The sequence below is a fragment of the Dasypus novemcinctus genome, chromosome 15 (genome assembly GCF_030445035.2).
Source record: "Dasypus novemcinctus isolate mDasNov1 chromosome 15, mDasNov1.1.hap2, whole genome shotgun sequence".
Classification (NCBI taxonomy): domain Eukaryota; kingdom Metazoa; phylum Chordata; class Mammalia; order Cingulata; family Dasypodidae; genus Dasypus; species Dasypus novemcinctus.
This window is the reverse complement of record NC_080687.1, coordinates 95,098,611-95,118,333: the sequence shown is the minus strand read 5'-3', so window position 1 is coordinate 95,118,333 and position 19,723 is coordinate 95,098,611. Positions and strand designations below refer to the sequence as shown.

The 19,723-nt window shown below is 43.0% G+C and overlaps 1 protein-coding gene across 5 annotated transcripts in view; it reads left to right on the top strand.

Moving 5' to 3' along the window:
• LOC101426306 (leucine-rich repeat and calponin homology domain-containing protein 1-like) overlaps positions 1-19,723 on the top strand; it is a 128,348-nt gene that overhangs the window by 89,419 nt on the left and 19,206 nt on the right. For 2 of the 5 annotated variants that reach the window (XR_011645858.1, XR_011645859.1), the window contains 3 exons: positions 9,844-9,880; positions 17,199-17,252; positions 18,152-18,224. Coding sequence is in view for 2 of the 5 variants with exons in the window: in XM_023585628.2 (XP_023441396.2) it covers positions 9,697-9,740; positions 9,844-9,880; positions 17,199-17,252; positions 18,152-18,283 (267 nt within the window). In the remaining 3 variants the exon portion in view is untranslated. Of the gene's footprint in view, positions 1-3,441; positions 3,574-9,675; positions 9,741-9,843; positions 9,881-17,198; positions 17,253-18,151; positions 18,536-19,723 lie in introns of those variants that run through there. The other 3 variants (XM_058276681.1, XM_023585628.2, XR_011645860.1) reach the window with 3 other exon arrangements.

Sequence of the window (19,723 nt, the reverse complement as noted above, 5' to 3'; positions counted from 1 at the left end):
GGCTCCCAGGGCCCCCCAGGCTAGTAGTCCCCTGGGGCTACTGGGCCCCGCGGGCGAGGAGGAAGACGGCTTGGGAGTAGGAGGCTCCAGGCTCCAGGCCTGGGCCTGTGAGGAGTCAGAGAGCACCATGGAGGGTTGGGGCGAGCCCTGAGAGGACACACTGGCCCCCCTACAAAGTGAAGCTGGTTCCACAAATCTGGTGTCCAGGAAATGGAGGTGTTTTCCTCGGGTGGAGGCAACTCCACAGATGAAAGCAACCAACTACATGTAATTGACTGGAAATGAGTTGTAGTAAGTCCTGCAGCCAGGATACAGCATCTACGGCTTTTCTTAACAGAGAAAATATGACACGTTTTATTGCAAACTGGCCAAAAGTTAAGGTACCCAAACTATGATTTTCTTTGAGGCTACAATTTTGTGGCAGCTCTCAGTACTTTTCCAGAACATGCTGACCCTGGTTTCCATATCACACGCAAGGATCCAGGGCACGACATTTAACAGCTGGCTTTCTACTTTCAGCTAGCATCCTAAACCCAGGAAAGTGTGGATTTACACATACCACTGTAGTAATGCAAAGCTCATTAGAGCTTATTAGCAAGTTTCTTTTATGAATAAACATCAAAGTCAGAATTTGAAAGCTGCTATAGAATATTCAGGAATATATCCTAATACTTTAAATTAGTTACAAATGCCCAAGAAGTCAGAAATAAGACCAGAGAATTTGTTAAAGGAGACTTTCTTAGTTTGTGATCCTTTCAGGGTGGAAATGTGAATTGGTGGTGCAGACATTACATAGTTAAAAAGGCCTAGCTCTCCTCAGTGAGTTTTTAAGTTTTCTGGGACATCCTGCTGTGCAAATAAAGTTGCTTTATTCATGCTGGGAATCCAGGATGACTCCCTTGAGGAAGCAACATATGATTTACTTTATCATTATCACAAGTGTGATTGAAGAATTCAGATTAAATAAATGCTTAGGGAACCATCTAAATTAAAGCTATTAAACCTTGAATGATAAACATGGTAACCTAAATTTATATTCTCTTATCAAAGAAGACCTATATAAATGGAAGAATATTCCTTGTTCATGGATAGGAAGACTAAATATTATTAAGATGTCTATCCTACCAAAACTGATCACATTCAATGCAATCCCAATCAAAATCAACACAGCCTTCTTTAAGGAACTAGAAAAACTAACTATGAAATTTATTTGGAAAGGAAAGAGGCCCCGAATAGCCAAAGACATATTGAAAAAGAAAAACAAAATAGGAGAAATCACACTTCCTGACTTCAAAACATACTACAAAGCTACAGTAGTGAAAACAGCATGGTATTGGCATAAGGAGAGACACACAGACCAATGGAATCGAATTGAAAGTTCAGATATAGAACCTCAGGTATATAGCCATATAATATTCGATAAAGCCACCAAACCCTCTCAACTGGGAGAGAATGGCCTATCCAACAAATGGTGCCTGGAGAACTGGATAGCCATATGTAGAAGAATGAAAGAGGATTACCATCTCACACCTTATACAAAGATCAACTCAAGATGGATTAAAGACCTAAATATAAGAGCCAAGACCATAAAGATCTTGGAAAGAAGTGTAGGGAAACATCTACAGGACCTTGTAATAGGAAATGGCTTTATGAACTTCACACCAAAAGCACGAGCAGCAAAAGAACAAATAGATAAATGGGACTTCCTCAAAATTAAAGCCTTCTGCACCTCAAAGGAGTTTGTCAAGAAAGTAAAAAGGGAACCCACTCAATGGGAGAAAATATTTGGCAACCATATATCTGATAAGAGGCTTATAACTTGCATATATAAAGAACTCATAAATCTTGAAAACAAAAAGATAAACAACCCATTTAAAAAATGGGAAAAAGATTTAAACAGACAATTCTCCAAAGAAGAAATACAAATGGCTAAAAAGCACATGAAAAAATGTTCGAAATCTCTAGCTATCAGGGAAATGCAAATCAAAACTACAATGAGATACTATCTTACTCCCATAAGATTGGCAGCTATGAAAAAAACAGAAGAATACAAATGCTGGAGAGGATGTGAAGAAAGGGGAACACTCATCCACTGCTGGTGGGAATGCAGAAGGATCCAACCATTCTGGAAGACAGTTTGGCGGTTTCTCAAAAAACTAACCATAGATTTGCCATATGACCCAGCAATACCACTGCTGGGTATATACCCATCAGAACTGAAAACAAGGACACAAACAGATATATGTACACCAATGTTCATAGCAGCATTGTTTACTATCGCCAAAAGTTGGAATCAACCCAAATGTCCATCAACAGATGAGTGGATCAATAAAATGTGGTATATACACACAATGGAATACTACTCGGCTGTTAGAACAAATACACTACAATCACACGTGATAACATGGATGAACCTTGAGAATCTTATGTTGAGTGAAGCAACCCAGGCATTGAAGGACAAATACTGCATGACCTCAATGATATGAAATAAGCAAACTGCCTCAGAGAGCGAGACACCAGAAAAGAGGCTTACATGAAATCAGGGGGTGGAGGAAGGATGTGAGTTAACGTCTGTAGGGGTGGAATCTGTGATGAGCTGGCGGTAAGTATGAGCACAAAGAAGGGACAAAATGGGGGCAAGGGGTTACCTTTGGGTGGGGCTTTGTGGGTTTGAGGGGGGCTGGGGATGGGCAGAGGGGTAATATTGTCCAAAAATTGGGGGGAGGGAGGGGCAACATACGAACATGGGAGAGCATCAGGTGTTCGTTGAGGTTTGAAAAAAAAAATTATATTCTCTTTTCTTGGTCCTCCACTTGCTCAATTCATTTGAAACTCTTGGCTTCATTTATTGTAATATTTGCATCCAGAATTCCTATATGAACCTGTGTATAAAGCAAAAGACTTCATAAACTCATTTCAGTCATTACATCTGACAATTAATAAAAGCCTCCCAATTATAATAGATTTGAAAATTATGTGTTAAAATGCATCAAAGTTATTTTTTTTAAAAGATTTATTTATTTAATGCCCACCTCCCCCCGTTGTCTGTTCTCTGTGTCTATTTTCTGCATCTTGTTTCTTTGTCCGCTTCTGTTGTCATCAGTGGCACGGGAAATGTGGGCGGCACCATTCCTGGGCAGGCTGCATGTTCTTTCACGCTGGGCGGCTCTCCTTACAGGGCACACTCCTTGTGCGTGGGGCTCCCCTATGCGGGGGACACCCCTGAGTGGCAGGGCACTCCTTGCGCGCATCAGCACTGTGCGTGGGCCAGCTCCACACGGGTCAAGGAGGCCAGGGGTTTGAACCGTGGACCTCCCATGTGGTAGACGGATGCCCTAACCACTGGGCCAAGTCTGTTTCCCATAAAGTTATTTTGTATGCCATCTTTTTCTACTTCCTTCAATAAACAAAGCAAAGCATTTCTATTGCCTGTCTTTCCAGATAGACTGTGAGCCTCCCAATGACAGAGGCCAGATCTCCAGAACCTTGCAGGGTGTGAAATGTATACTAAGTGCTAAATAAATGTTGAACAGGTCCAATTTTGAATAATCTGTTGTAATGAGGTGGAAGCAGTTGGTGACTGACTCTTGTTTTTTTTGGCAAGCAACATTTTAAGCATTATTAGTGGTTAAAAGCAGGAGTCTTTGAAGTGACAAAGCCTGGTTTTGAATCCCAGTTTCCTCATGTAATACCTGTGCATCCTTCGGAAATCACTACATTTCTCTAAATTCTATTTTCCTTGTCTATGGAATAAACTGAGATTACATATATCTAACATATAGGGGCCATTCTGTAAATGGTGGCTATTATTATTACAAGAGACTATACCAATGTTTTGTTTGTTTTTTAATCTGTTTGGGTTCTATCTGTGAAGTTTAATGTAAATAACTATAGTGGTATACAACACTGCTAAGCATGAAGAAGAGAGATAATTGGCCCTTCCCACAAATACCCCAAGTTAGAAAGGAAAGAAGTTTTAACTAGTAACCTATTTATTTGTTGAAACTAAACTTTATACGTTACTACTAATCATTGATAATTAATTGGATAATTATGGCCTTATCAGTTCAGAAACTATATTTCCTTCCTTTTCAGTCAGTTTTTTAAATAAATGAAATAGTCTTTATGAATGTTTTTTTGTGGATTTTTAAATTGAAATACTAAGTTCCTGGCGTATCTTTTACATAGATTGAGATATTCGGTGTATGAGGTTTACTTGAGTTGGTGTGTGTGAACCCATTACATTTGGGGATTGAACGAATAGGAGATCTAGTCTGTACTAATGTTTCAGCTTCTGTAAATGAATTTAGTCATTTTAAATACTTCTCAGTTATTCTCTTTTCCTATATAGTGAAAGCTATAGTTGTTAGGCCTCAGAGCAGGGCCTCTATGGATAAGTAGAGATGGCATGAAGAAAACGTTCACATGAGAGCTAGGCAAACCTACTTTTATTATGTCTGCAGAGGTAAGGAGCCAAGGCCAGTGCAAAGTGACTCAGACCCAACTCCCCATGCTGCAGTTTCTCTCTTGCTTAAATGCCTAAGTTACTACTTAACATTTGCTTTGACTATGCATTAGTTTTTCTGCTTATGGATGAGCACACATAGCTGGTTATATAATTGCAGGATTGGTATGTTCAGGAAATCATGCTTACACATACATTGGGTGACCAAGAAAGGGACAGATAACTCCACCCCTGGGTGGGAAATATACTATGCTAATTAGCAAGTTGAAGTGCGGACAGCCAGAGGCTTCTTCTGTGCAGGCCCAGCCAACTGGTAAAAGCTGGTTTTCCTACTTCATTGCTTCAGCAGGATATTCTTGACCACCAAAAGTGGAATTTGGTAGAAAGAGAGGGTTACATCTCATTACCTTCTGATTTACATATAATTCTTTCCTTTGTATCCTGGCTGTTAGGAAATAAAAAGCATAACCTTGCAGAAAATTTCCTAACAAGCCTCTCCTGCACCCTGCTTCTGTAAATCAGCCTATGAGAACAAGGCCTTGCAGGAGATTATCAAATGAACCACTCCTGCCGGCCCCCCCCACTTCTGTGACCTAACAAACCACTCCTGCCCCCGCTTCTGTAAATCAACCCACAAAAGCATGACCTTGCACCTACCTTCTGCTTCTGTAACCCCACTTACAAAATTCCACCTAGCAACACATTAGTCAGTGAGCAAGAGCTAGCCCCACATAAAATCTTATATAAACCTATGAAAACTGAAAGACAGGGTTCAGCATTTGGAGAGTGACTCTCCTCTGGGCCTGTGTGTTTTAAGTCTGTTCCTCTGCTCTTCTGAGGACCACTTGGGTTTTTCTGCTGCTCAGAACTCCCAGCTTTGCTGCAACATTTGGTTCCCTGACTGGGAAACCCAACCACGCTGGCCCTTTGAGCCTCTGGTTTGGGACTGGCAGGCATGGCTGGTGGAGATCTCCACATGAAGGAGGCAGCCCCACCTCTCCTCTTCATGGGGCCTCCTTCGGGGAAAGGATCCCTGTGGACCACGTCCTCTGACCCAGCCTGACTCAGTGGAGGGGTGGATTGGACAGCATAAAAAGATGCTGGAAAGGTAAGGCCCCAGGGCTCTGAGTCCCAGTCAGGCCCATCTCCAGACAGAAGTGGAGACTGATCACCTCCCAAAATCTCGAGATTCGAGATTCCAGGATAGGGCAGTCCCTTGGGCAGGACTGTGGACCCTCTGAGTCCATTGAGTGAATGACTGGGGACTGCAGAGGCCTCTGCTGATCCAGTCTGTGGCCCCAAGGCCTGTGCTATGGCGCCCAAGTGGGTCCCAACCTACACTCAGCAGCTATATCATCTGGCATAGTGGATAATCCAAACTCTACATGACACCTTAGCTAAGGTGAGGTGAAGTTCTCCTGAGAAACACGGACAAGCAGACATCTGAGTGGCCTTGTGAGGGCCCCCCCTCCTTTGTTTGACCTATGACACCAGTTCAGGGATGGGATCATCACAATCCAAACTCACCATCTTAGATAGTATGTTAAAAAATTTCAAAAAGGGCTTTTCCAGGGATTATGGTATGTCCCCCAGAACTCTCCGGACTCTGTGCAAAGTCGAGTGGCCTAAGTTTAGTGTTAATTGGCCCTCAGGGAACCCTAGAGGTGGCCAAGGTTCATGCAGTTTAGCAGACAGTCACTGAAGCCCCGGCCACCCCGCTCAGTTCCCCTACTTCAATTCGTGGTTAGAAATTGCCCAAACCCTGCCCTCTGAGGTTCGATTCTGTGCTGGAAGGAAGGGTCAGAGCAGGGTCCTAGTAACACAAACAGCCAGACTTTGAAAACCTGTTATTCTACAAAAATCTCCAGAAGGAAACCCACTATTCTTGCTGTATAGTACAGCCATTCCAGAACATTTCCCTGCCCTGGAGCCTCCACAGGCAGATCTCCCAGAGACTCCTCCACCTTCAGGCCCCCAGGCCCATCAGCCCTGAGGGGGGTCCTGAGGTCCCTTTGGTGAAGAGACTTCAGTCAGTGCAGCCTGCACTTCAGAAGCCCCTCCATGAAACACAGGGTCCACCCAGATCAGTGCAGATGGGACTGAGCAACCCAGGAGGCCAATCCTGTTCCATCAGCCCTTCACACCTGCAGATCTCTTAAACTGGAAGCACCCACCCCTTCACAGTCAGAAAAGCCTCAGGGTCTTATCCACCTCCTGGAGTCTGTTTCCCACACCCACCGCCCCACTTGGGGTGATTGCCTCCAGCTCCTCCTAACCTGTTCAATATGGAGCAGAGATGCCAGATCCTCATGGAAGCCAGAAACTGGTTGTGAGAACAGGCCCCCACAACTGTCTTGAAACCAGAGGAATGGGCACCAGAAGCAGCACCAAAAGCTCAGCCAGCCTGAAACTTTAACACAAATCAGGGACAGGCTGCCCTTCAGTGGTAGCAAAAGGCCCTCCTCAGAGGGGTACAAGAAAGAGCGAGGCAGCCCACAAACACAGCCTACAAGGCCTCCATCACTCAACAACCTGAAGAACCTCTGGGAGATTTTTATGAGCAACTCTGCAAAGCCTTCTGGATATACACTCCCTTCAACCCAGAAGCCCTGGAAAGCCAGAGAATGGTCAGTGCAGCTCTCATCACCCAGGAGGCATCAGACATCAAATGGAAACTTTGAAAGCTAAATGGGTTGACAGAAATAAACATTTCCCAGCTCCTCAAAGTCTCAAGCAGTTTTCATCAGTCAGGACAAAATTGCTGAAAGGGAAGCAAAAAAGTGAATAAAATAGTAGGTCTTCCTGTTAACAGCAGCCTTAAAAAATCCAGACCCAACCAATCACAAAAGGCCACCCTGAAAAGGGAGGAATACTTCACCCTGAAACACTCTGCTGCTGCCAGTACCTCTTAATGGGACAGTTACGACCTGGGGCCACCTGATTTTCTTGTCTGAACTTAAAAAAATCCTTTTTTTCTGCCTGTGGGTGGCTCCCCAGAACCAATCCCTGTTTGCTCTTGAATAGGAGAATCCCAAAACTCAACAAAAAAGTTCACTTAACTTGGACTGAACTCCCACAGGGCTTCAAACACTCCCCCACCCCTTTTCCTGAATCCTGCCACTTTCCTGCAGACCAAAAGAAAAACTCCTGAACATGACTGTGCAGAAGTAACAAAGTGTATGCCAGCTATCCCGACCTCCAGGACAGGCCACTTTCTTGCCCAGTTCAAACCCTATTCACAGACAGCAGCAGTTTTCTCAGAGATGGAAATAGGCTCGGATTTGCCAGCAACAAGTTTGGTACCTAAAGTGCATCATCTCAAAAAAGCACCAGAGCTAAACTGGCTACTCCCAGGTGGCCGAGTCTTCATCCCAAAGGGGACCGCCCACACCCTTGTTCAACAATACCGCCAGCTCACCCACCTGGGAAAAGCTGCTTTAAGAGCCCTGCTCAGAAAATATTACTACAGTGCCGGATGGCCTCGCCCTGCACCACCGTTAGTGGCCAATGCCAAACCTGCCTAAGAACAACCCCTCCCGAGGTCCCCAGGCCCCGTGGGCATCCAGCACACAGGAACTGCCCCTTTTAAAAACTTAGCAATGGACTTCACAGAAATAAAGCCGAGTCAAGGGTATAGATACTCATTAGTAATAATGCGCACCTTCTCGGGCTGGGTCAAGGCCTTTCCCACCAAGAAAGTAACTAAAGCTTTGCTCTGAAAAATAGTTTCATGGCACAGAATACCCTTATCCATAAGCAGCAACAATGGCCTGGCTTTCGTAGCAGCCATCATCCAAGAGCTAGCAAAATGTTACAAATTAAGTGAAAACTCCATAGAGCATATAAGCCCCAGAGCTCAGGGAAAGTAAAACCCTAACGCTCAAAACCACCCTAGCCAGGTTTTGTTAAAAAAAAAAAAAAAGTCCTCCCCTGAGTAAACCTGCTCCCATTAGCACTCCTTAGAGTCAGAGGCTTCCCCAGGTCCTGGGGTTATTCACCTTTTGAAATTCTGTTTAACGGACCACATCCAATTACTCAAACCTTCAAGGGAAATCTCAGACTCCTAGGAAAAACCAGCCAGGATGCTACCCTCCAGCAGTTAGGAAAAACCCTAGCCCAAATACACAAACCATCCTGTCTCAGGATCCGATCCCATTAAGCCACCCAGTACACCCACACTTTTTTGGAAACCTAGTTTGGTTAAAAAAAAAAAAAAACTACAAAAAGGAGACTTTCCAGCCCACCTGTTGCTTCTTAAAAAGAGATGGCACTTCAAGAGATGGAGGTTGTTTATTTCTGGTGGCATGGGGCTGAAAATTAATAATAAAAACATTTATATACACTTTGGATATTCCAGATTTTGTGTGTGTGTGTTTTGTGTGGGTTTTGAAAAAATTATTAGGTATTTATTGAGAATAACTTTGTCAGGCATTATTCTTTTGATTTTCTTTTTGTTAAGCACTCATTGTATTACATTTCAAAGATTTAGATTTTATACAACCTTAACATTCAAACATGTAGAATACTGATGTCCTGTTTTGCCTTTATCTTGGTTTCTTCTCTCAAGGATTTCTGATCATTAGTTTGATAGCATTTTCAATAGGCATGTATAACATGAATGCATTTCTATCCTTTAAAATGGCTTTGTGATTTTTATATCACTTTCTGAGATTTCTGGTTTTATAGCTCTTTGTAAAAAATCTCACTGGTTAATATTCAGATTCTAAATATTAGAAAATTTAAAAAATAAAAATGCATCACAAATTATTTATGAATTCTTATATTTGAAGTGAAAGCATTAGTGTAAATCAGAGTTGATCCTATTAAAACCAAATTCCCTTATGCATATTCCATAATGTAGTACTCTCAACAACTTAACTTGCTTGTGTAAATTAATAAAATTCTAGAATAAAATTTAGCATATGATACCTATGAAAATGATGGCTTTCTCAGAAATTTCTGTTAGGTAGCAAATAAGTTAGATTTAGATATAGCAAATGGAAAATTATGTTTTGGCATGTGATAGGAAAATACTGTGTAGTTTGAAATTTTATCATAAACTTTTCATCATCTAATCCTAAAGAGATACTAACTTTTGAAACTAAAGATGACCCAAAGTGGTAGAATTTATTATAAATAAATGCTTAATAAATTTGCTTATGTCTTTCCACCTCATACACTTTAGATTAATTGATGATATTAGCAAGAGAAGTGTTGTAAACCTTTATCCCATGGAATCAGCAGAAGCCTTAGAATTACAAGATTCTGCACTGAAGTACATTTACCTTTTAATAACAAAAACAGACTCCTTCTTTTTACATTGAAGCATTTGTGCTTTAAATTCCCCTGCTATCTTTTTTCTTCCCTTGTTCCTACAGTGGTCAGATTCAGCTGGAGATGTTGCCAGGGTGTGAGGTAAGGATATGCTCAGTCTAACCAGGGCCTCCCATGGCATCTGGCTGCCACGTTCCCTGAAGATTCATGGGTGGTTGTGGTGGGTCGTATGGAATGACCTGTCCTTCTGGTATCATTTTTCTGTAAGGCTAAAACTTCTCTGAAAATAAAGTTTATTATTACTTAAAAAAAAGAAAAGAAAAGAATATATCAAAGAGAAACTACCAGAACTATCTGAGAACAGGGAAAGGTGGGTAGAGTTACATGAAGTAAAATTTGAGTGGCTGTGGAGAAGGCAGTTTTGACATGAAAGTAGGGATGAACCTAGAGGGGCTTAAAAAGATGAACTTACCCTGGTCATAGGGAGAGAGGTTTGAGTGAGGAACACTCTTTAAGTCCCTTCTTGTCGAATGGGCTTAGAGTGGCCAATGTCGAGGCAGGATTGTACACAAGCCAAATTATATACCCTGAGGTGTCAGTCCGTGTGCAGTCTCACACTGGTAAGTCTCTGTGCTAAAGAAATAGGAGAAAAGGGGGCAATAAAGGTCAGAGCCTTGTCCCCTGAGAGTATGGGTTAGTTGTCCAGCAGAGTGACTTGCAATTGCTTTGGGTATCAGTCATTCCCAGCTCAAGGGTTTACCATGGGCCAGTTAATTGCCCTCATTTTCTGTTAACTTGGGTGAGAATAATTGACCCAGACCCGCCCACAGGCCAGGCCAATATGACAGGACATCTCCCGTCTGACCAAGCTTGGGGATCTAGAAACAAAGCAAACGACAAGAGATGGGGACAAGAGACACAAAGAATGGAGGCAAGACAGGATTCTGATCAAGCCTCGTTTATTGTGGGTAAAACACGAGGATATATAGAGAGGGAAGGGAACGTGTACATAGGTGATAGGCTGGTTTTGAGGGTGGCAGGCGTCCAAGGAGGGGACTGGCTGAAAGTTCATGCCGGGTCTGCAGAGTTTCGCACCTTGTGCATGCGTATTGCTGTGGTCACCTGAGTTATGGCGGGAAGGGGAGAACAAAGAAGCAGGGAGGAAGAAGAATAAGGAAATGACAGGGCAGATTTGTGAACTCCACCATGTTGTGAGATCTGCCATGTTGTGAGATCCGCCATTTTGTGGGAGGCTGTAAATAGGTTTCACAGCGGGTGGCTCCCTAAAAATAATAACTGTTATAAAAATGGAATGAGATGATGCAGGAAAGGTCTTGCAACACAGGACACACCATAAATGGTAGCTGTTATTGTTCTTCTGGTCTGTTATTGCCAGGGGGTGGTCTTAGGCAGAATCGGGCACCCCCACCTTTTGGTGGAGATGTTGCTGCATCAGCCCATCATGGAGCAGCAGGAAGCCTTTCGTATGCAGGCCGCCCTGGGCCCACTTCATCAAGCTCTCCATTCCAGACACTGCTGCTGCTGATTCTGCACGGGCACGTTTTATTTTTTAAGGACTTTATTTGGAAATCATTCTAAACTTATAAAAGATTGCCCCCCCCCAAAAAAAAAGCCATTTCAAGGAACATTCATATATTCTTTTTTTCTATTTTTTTTTTTAAAGAGACTTAGATAATGCAACTGTCACATAAAAATGTACAGGATTCCCATATGCCCCGCTCCCCACCATCCATTTATTCTTTTACCCATATTTGCCTATTATTAACAAGTACTCCATTTGTACTGCCATTTACTCCATCTCTACTTCCCCCTTCCTTCTCTTCTCTTCCCCTCCCTCTAATGCCCACAACACATACACACAGAGTTCTTTTTCTAAACCATTAGAGGGTATGCTTCTTATACCATAGCTCTTTACTCCTCACCATTTCAGTGTGGGTTTTTTTACTAACAGGCATTTTATCTTAGAGAGCTACCTTTCAATATTACCTTCATACATCTACATTGATAAAATACTTTCATCTAATCTTCCTTCCATAAGGAAGGAAGGTCTTTCATAGCCTTGCCCCCTCCAGTGCTGGATCTAGTCTAGGGATTGGTGTTGCATTTATTGGGGTGTAGCTACAGCCTCCTTTGATCTGGAACATACTACAAACTAACTTTTGTGACCTTGAAATTTTGAAGGACACAGTCCCTGCTCTCCCCCACCCCCTTTCCAATAGAATGTTCCTCATTTTACATTCATCTGAGGTTTCCTGATGATTCATAATTAGATTGGGGTTCTGCACTCTTGGTTGGAAAACTGCCCCGGTGTGCCCCAGCTGGAGGCCTGCCACACCAATCTACCCCTCCCTGGTGGTAGTAATTCCTTCACCTGGGAAAGGTGTGGCCCGATTTCCCCACTGGGTAATTACTGCTTTTTTAATCCTCCCTTGCAACTCATAAGTCTATGGGGGGATGTTTCCAGACCAAGGTAGTGTCCTGCTGCAGACACACTTTTAACCTCACCAGACAGATGCCCACCCATGAACGTGGCATCAGGAGTCCCAGCAGGGCTCAGAGCCTCTAGGGGAAACAGCGTGTCCACTCCATCTCAGTGTACAATTGGAGGATCATCCAGGATCTCCAGTGTCTTCTGCTGAAATGCAGGTCTTCCTGATCATGAAACCTGCCACATATTGAGGCCTTACTGCAACCGGACGGTGTGAGGTGTTTGACATGTGTCATTGTTACTCCTTTCATTCAGCACATAGTTACTGAGTACATACCATGGCACGCAAAGAACTAGCAGTGAACTAAGCCAAGGTCCTGCCCTCAGGAGTTCAGGATCCAGATAAGGTATTAGGGAAAGGTGAGCATTATGAGGCACAGTCTACAGGTGCAGGACCTGGAGCTGCCAGCAGGTCACGTGCTGGCCTGGATGGCTTAGGTGGTAAATGGCTGGGCCCTGCTTTTCCACTCTATCATATTGCCTCTGCATGATGTGGACTAGTGGTGATGTACTAAGCCTTGTCATATTTAGAAACCTAGTGGGACCCAAATAGACCAATCCTTTTCTGAACAACTAGTCTCAGCAGGGGTAGAGAGCATGTGTGTCCATGATGCATTTTGCCTCCCACCAGGAATGCAGATGGGGAATGGAAGGAACAGGGGTGGGTATATCCTGGACTAAGTACTGACTGACCCCAGGTCAAGTTTTGCCTTGGTCTAGTCTTCATCCCATCATTTAATCCAAGTAGCTCTATACTTGAGTGCCTTTTGTTGATGCTGTGAAGCACTAGTCAGTTCCAATAGTTATTAAAAACTTCTACTAAGGTTGGACATTGCAGTGGTTAGGAAAGAATATTTCAGTGTCACATTCTCTTAATATTTTTTCACGATTGTCTTAATGTTGAACTTCCTCTCACTTTCCCATCAGCAAAGGTGAGCTGTTTCTCTGCAGTCAGTTCTAGATTTTCCCAGGGGATTTTTATTCTCCTTATTGATCTCCTCTTTATTTTTCCTGTTCTTTGCTTTTTTCCCATTGTTTGACCCAAGCACAGACATTTAGGGCTTCCCCTCTGAGCAGGGTCATGCACAGTGGCTAGCACACAGCCAGCAGTCCCTGGGGGCTTATGGAAGGGAGAGAAAGAGAGGGAATCTGATGATAAGAAATGGACTTTGGGAAGGAGAATTTCAATGTCCTGCCCATTCAGTGGAGAGAGCACTGGGTTTTCACTAATTGCTGAAGGTACTCCATCATTTAGGGACAATTTATATTCTATTCTTGTAATGCAGTTCCTTATGCTTATCTAAATTGAAACGCATCCAGAACATTTCCACTTGCCCATAAAGCTTCATGGGATTTTCCCAAAGTTTGACTGTTTGCCATCATTTTATTATGCGGAGAACCCTAGTGTCATCCCAAAGAAGGATATTTCAGTTCCAAGTAATGTATCATTCCTTCAGACAGTTTGGTCACCACCCCCTCCCCCCTTTGTTTAAGCACCTGCTTGAAATGTCCTTGAACTTTCCCTCCCATAGAGTCTCAAAAAGAGATATACCTGTGTACCTGACTTCAGGAGATTGAGGGAAACACAAACCCTCTGGGAAAATACCTTGAGTCCATCTCTTAAGTATAATGTTTTGTGTTATGTTAATTAACTCAAGGTGTTTCTTCCTATCCTTTTTGGTTGGATGAGGAGTCCTCCTACTAGAGTAAGAAATTCTTACTCCTTGTCTTCCTTCTAGGGCAAGTCACCATCTTTGACTACATGCGTGTTCACGATTTTAAAAAGGGAGGTTGGATTAGCTGGCTCTGGTGGGAAAAGGAAGTCACAAAGAGCAGGAAAAAGAAAAGGAAGTTGTGCCTTGGTAAGGCTGGCAATAACGATTATGCAGAACTTAAATATGTTTCTCATTTATGATCTGGTTATTTTCACATTCTTTCTTTCATCCCATTTGGGAAGAGAGCAGACCTTCCAGGATACTCTTAAGTCAACTAACCAGCATCTCTTGGTAACCTGGAGTGGCTTCAGCCTTGTTCTGGTGTAGAGGACTGGAATATGAAGGCAATAAAGTTGTCATCCTGAGTCTGTCTTAGGCACTTAGGTGGCTGAGGATGGGAAAAGGAGTTTATGGAGAGAGGAGTAAACTAGGCTGGTGGGGTGGGGTGGGCTTGGATTGGTAACTGGAGGCTGTGTTGAGCATGTGTGCAGGAAGCTGCACCATGTGTCGGGCCCAGTTAGATATGGGGAGGCCAAGAGCATGAGGCCGTTTGCCATTGGCAGTGCTTTCTCTGACTTTATACTCACGTTTGATGACTTTCCACAGCAAGTTTGGGTAGCCTTGGCATCCATTCAGGGAGAACTGCAAATGACCTTTCTGTATATAAATAATAGAGAATGAGCTGAAGGGTTAGGGGGAATGACAGGAAGTAGGAGGGGAAGGCATTGCTTATCGTGAGAACCAACCCAGAAGTCAAGTTCTTTTTGGAAGTTCTAACAAAGCCACTTAACTGAATAGGGAAATTAATGACATTTCCCCCCTCTATAAATATGTTCTGGTTTTGACATAAACCCAAAGCTAGAACATTATATATATATAAAATATTTATTTTATTTATTTCTCTCTCCTTCACACCCCCCCCCCTCATTTTCTGCTCTCTGTGTCCATTTGCTGTGTGTTCTTCTGCATCCACTCGCATTATTAGGCAGCACTGGGAAACTGCATCTCTTTTTTGTTGTGTCATCTTGCTGCATCAGCTCTCCACGTGTGTGGCACCACTCCTGGTTGGGCTGCACTTTTTTCATGTGGGGTGGCTCTCCTTGTGGGGTGCACACCTTGCATGTGGGGCACCCCTATGCAGAGGTGCTCTTGTGTGGCACAGTACTTCTTGTGTGTGGCAGCACTGCACATGGGCCAGCTCATCACACAGGTCAGGGGGCCCTGGGGATTGAACCCTGGGCTCTCCATATGGTAGGTGGATGATCTATCAGTTGACCCATGTCCACTTCCCTATTTTTAAGATTTTTAAGAATAGCATTCCTCAACAGTGAATTCAAGATAAGAATAGAAATTGGCATGAACTTGGTGGCATGTATGAAGATGTTTATATTAGCAATTACCAGCATTTTCATTAGGGTGGATCTACAGGGTTCCTGATTATCATTAAAAAAAAGGAGGTAGAGCATAGCAGTGTAGCTCAGTGGCTGAGTGCCTGCTTTTCATGTATGAGGTACCAGGTTCAGTCCCTGATATCTCCTTAAAAAATAAAGAAAAGAAGACAGAACATCATGAAATAAGCTAGCGTTGTGCCCTGCAGGGCCCCTCATCTCTGTGCATCTCTCACCTGGTTTTCCTGTTATGCTATGGGCTCAGGTGCCCCTTGAATAAGAATGGGTCCAGGCCCCAATCTCTACCCCCCAAAATTCAAATATGTATATCCAAAGGACTGCTGACCTTTTTCATCTCCAGGCCTCATACATTTCTCATTCTCTACATGGCTAAAGTGAAGCTATCAAATTCCTTAGTTAAAAAACAAACAAACAGGAGTTGTGGTCATATATGTACAGCATAACGTTTCCCATTTTAGCCCTTTTCGCACATACAATTCATTGGCCTTAATCCCATTCACAGTATGGTGCTCTCAACCCCATCACCACCATCCATTTCCAAAATGTTTTCCTCAACCACCCAGAAACTCTGTACTAATCCCCACCCCACCCCGACCTTGTAGTCTACCTCCTGCCTCTATAAATTTGCACATTCTAGTTATTTCCTATCACTGAGATCCTGCCACGTTTGCCCTTTTGTGCCTGGGTTCTTCTATTAGAAAAGGTTCATCCATGCCATTGCGTGAGTCAGGACTCCATTCCTTCTACAGCTGCATAGTCTTCCGTTGTGTGTAACACATTTTGTTTGTACACTCCTTCTCTTGAAGGACACTTGGGTTGCTTCCACCTTGTATGAATATTGCTATGCATATCTGCTGGAGGCCCCACTTTCAGGTCCTTGGGGTATATACCTAGGCCATATGTTAATTCTGTGCTTTCTCAGAACAGTCAAACTTTCTACAGTGACTGCATCATTTTATATTCCCACCAACAACATTTGAGGATGTATTTCTCAACATCTTCAACACCTGTAATTTCCCATTTTTAAAAATAGGAACCATTTAGATGGGTGTGACTTGGTATCTCATCTTGGTTTTGATTTGTATTTCCCTAATGGCCAGTCATGTTGAACATCTTTTCATGTGCTTTTTTGCCATTTGTATATATTCTTTAGAGAAACGTCCATTCACATCCTGGGCCTGTTTTTTCATGGAGTTGTCTTTTAGTTGTCAGCATCCCTCTGGAATTGCTCCCAAGTGTCTTCTCTGTGGGTCTCAGAGGTACCAGCACCCACTGAGCCACTCCTCTTGGAAACCAGAATGTCACCCATGGTCAATTCCAAGCCCTGCACATTTTAACTGAGCTTTTTTTCCTTGAAAACTTTCTTTGAACCATGATTGCCAAGGCAAATTGATGTTGAACTGACAGCATTTGATTTGCCCAGTGATTTTGGATTCAGGCAAATGTTTTTATTAATAGCTCCACATGTGACTCTGTGTATTTGGGAACTGCTGGCTTGGACCCTTTCTAGAAGACTGTAATTAAAATGGGGTGGGGGCTGCATGTGGAAGAAGCCAATGGCAGTGTGGCTGGTAACCACACAGGTAAACAGACAAGCTGGTGTCGACAGGTACTTTGTGCTGGGAGGTCCCTCACCTTAGTTTGTGTTCCAGTTCATATGTACTCTTCCAGGAATACAACTTTCATGGTTTTAGGAAATGTGTGTATGCCTGACTTAGCACACTCACTAGTTAATGTAGTGTAGGAAGGAAGAAAGATGCATTCTTACCGCAGCAATTTTACAGTCCAGTGGGATATACCATGCTTTCTTTTTCTTCTTCTTTAAGGTGCAAAACGATGTCACGTTGCAGAGTAACAGCAGTCAGTATTCTCCAAATGAGGTAAGTTTCCTGAAGGCTAATGGTACTGGAGGCCTTTCATGAAGCCTGAACTGGAGTATCTTTTACAGCAGGCGTTCTTAACCAGGGGTCTGTGAACTTGAAGTGAAATTCAAAAATACATTATTCTTGTGGGGACGTGCTGGAGTGGGCATGAAATATTTATTAAATAATACACAATAGAGTGTGGACTTTTTAAGGGGTCCATGGTTTTCACCTGGTTGGCAGAGGGGTCTGGAACAAAAAAGGTTAAAAACCCCTGTGTTACAGAAAGAGATCATCTAAGACTGTGCGATTAATGAGTTAACTGAGTGAGTGTTGCAGATTCTCTGGGAACTGCTTCTCACTTTCATTAGCTATCTTAGCCTTACCTCACCCTAATTGTAATTAAAGATTGTTTATGAGATGTAAATATATTTGAAAAACCAAATAGGGGAACTTCTTCATACACTGTCTTTGTCCTAAACTGAATGAAACCAGCTCAAATCAAACTCCCTTTGGAATATCTTGTTATCCATAAACGATTCAGAGTGCTTTTCCTGTAGACATCTATTCAGTGAGTGTTGCTTCCTTGTTTCATTGCATTATGAGATTCTTCATCTGATATGCCCCATTTTGGATGTGCTGGGGAAGAAAAGGATTCCCAGTTTTCCATGACTAAAATGTTTCTGTAAAGAACAAATAAAAAATTGAGTGAATTCCCCCCAAACAATATTCTTTTGATTGTACCATTTTTAAAAATTGCTGTATGAAGATGTGTCTATTATTGTATGTTTTAGACAGGCCCTCATCTCACAGCAGCAAATGCAAAAAGCCAGTGGCTTTATAATCATCCTTGAACATAGAGATGCCTGCTGAGTTCTCTTCTGTTTTTTAAACTGCCTTTCCTTTTAACACTGCAGGTGAGAGAGGACTCACCTGCAGTATCTCCTACCACCAAGAGCATCACTCCCTTTGGCCTGAAGCCTCCATCAGGTAAACAGAATGCTCAGACAGTTTTATTAGCCTTTGAAAATGATCCATTGTCAGTGTGAATGTCCTTATTGATCCTGCAAGTATAATAACTCCTGACCTCAAAATCGGACCACCACCTGGGAAGCCCAGGCTTCAGAGCTTTGCTTCCAAGGAATCAGCTGATAAATCCATATTTTCAGTCATGGATGGCTTGCCTCCTTCCAAATCAGAGAAAAGTAAAGTGGTGATGGGTGTGTGTAGAGTGGAGAAGAAATGATCTTTGGAGGTTTTTGATACCCAGGGATTATCTGTCAGTGATTCCATTGCCCCAAGGGTGCCTGGTGCTCTGCTGAGTCCATGATTAAGGGCTGCCTCTAGGGGAGGAGCTCCTTCTCCCACAGCCTGCACTTGCTTCCTGAGGCTGGCAGGTTCTATGTATTTACTCATCTAATAGGATGGTCATTTCAAGATTTCCCTGTGTGGCCAGGAATCACTAAAAAAAAAAAGCCTTTCTTGAAAGCATTCTGCTTCTATTACCTCCTTTCTTTTCATTTACTATTAGTATATCACAGAAGTAAATTATAGCAATGTGCAAAATATAAATTTTTTTTAAAGGGCTACAGCTAGAAATGTTCTTCTGATTTCTCCATTTATTTAAAGGTCTGGTGATATATACCTTCTCTCAGGTCCGTCTTTGTTTTCATATTTTTGATTCTTTGGTGTTTGGCACCCAGTCACTACAGATGCTTTTAAGAAAATGATAGATGACTCAGACACTTCTAAGCAAAAACTAGCTCAGATGTTCTTGGGTTTTCCAGTAAACATTTTGGCAACAGAGTAAGTTCTACATAGGCATATTTTGGGAAAAAGGTTGGGAGGGCACCTGTAGAAAAAAGAACAAAGATGATTCTTTTACACTGGGGAGCCTTTCATTTCTGGGCAGGCTGGCCAGGTGTAATGGTTTCCCAGCATTTCAGATGGACCGGGAGGCAAAGCCTTTTGATGAGATGCTTGGGCTTGGCAAGGGTTAGTGGGTGCTTTAGGGAGAGCAAAATGGTATGAGAAATAAGGCTCAAATGCTGGCCCCTCATTGGCCCCTCATTTGGAGCTCTGAGCATATGCTGCCTCTGAGCCATGGGCCCTGGGCTTCCCATCCTCCCAGGCTCAGACCTGTGCTGGGGAAAACAGAGGCCAGTTGGGGCATCACTCAGCTCTGCCTGCATGGAAAGCACCTGAGGGCCCCAGGGAAAAATGGCTTTCTCCTAAACTTTGCAGTCAGTTCTGCACAATCTTAAAATATTTTTACATTGAGCAAATCAAGATGAATTTTTTAGGAGGTACCAGGGATGAACTCAGGACCTCGTACATGGGAAGCAGGTGCTCAACTACTGGGCTCCATCTGCTCCCCAATGAGAGTTAGTTATCTTGTTTGTTTTGTTTTTAGAAGGACTGGGGGTCAAACCTGGAACCTCGTACATGGGAAGCTACAGCCACTCCACAGAAGAGTATTCTTTTGAAAG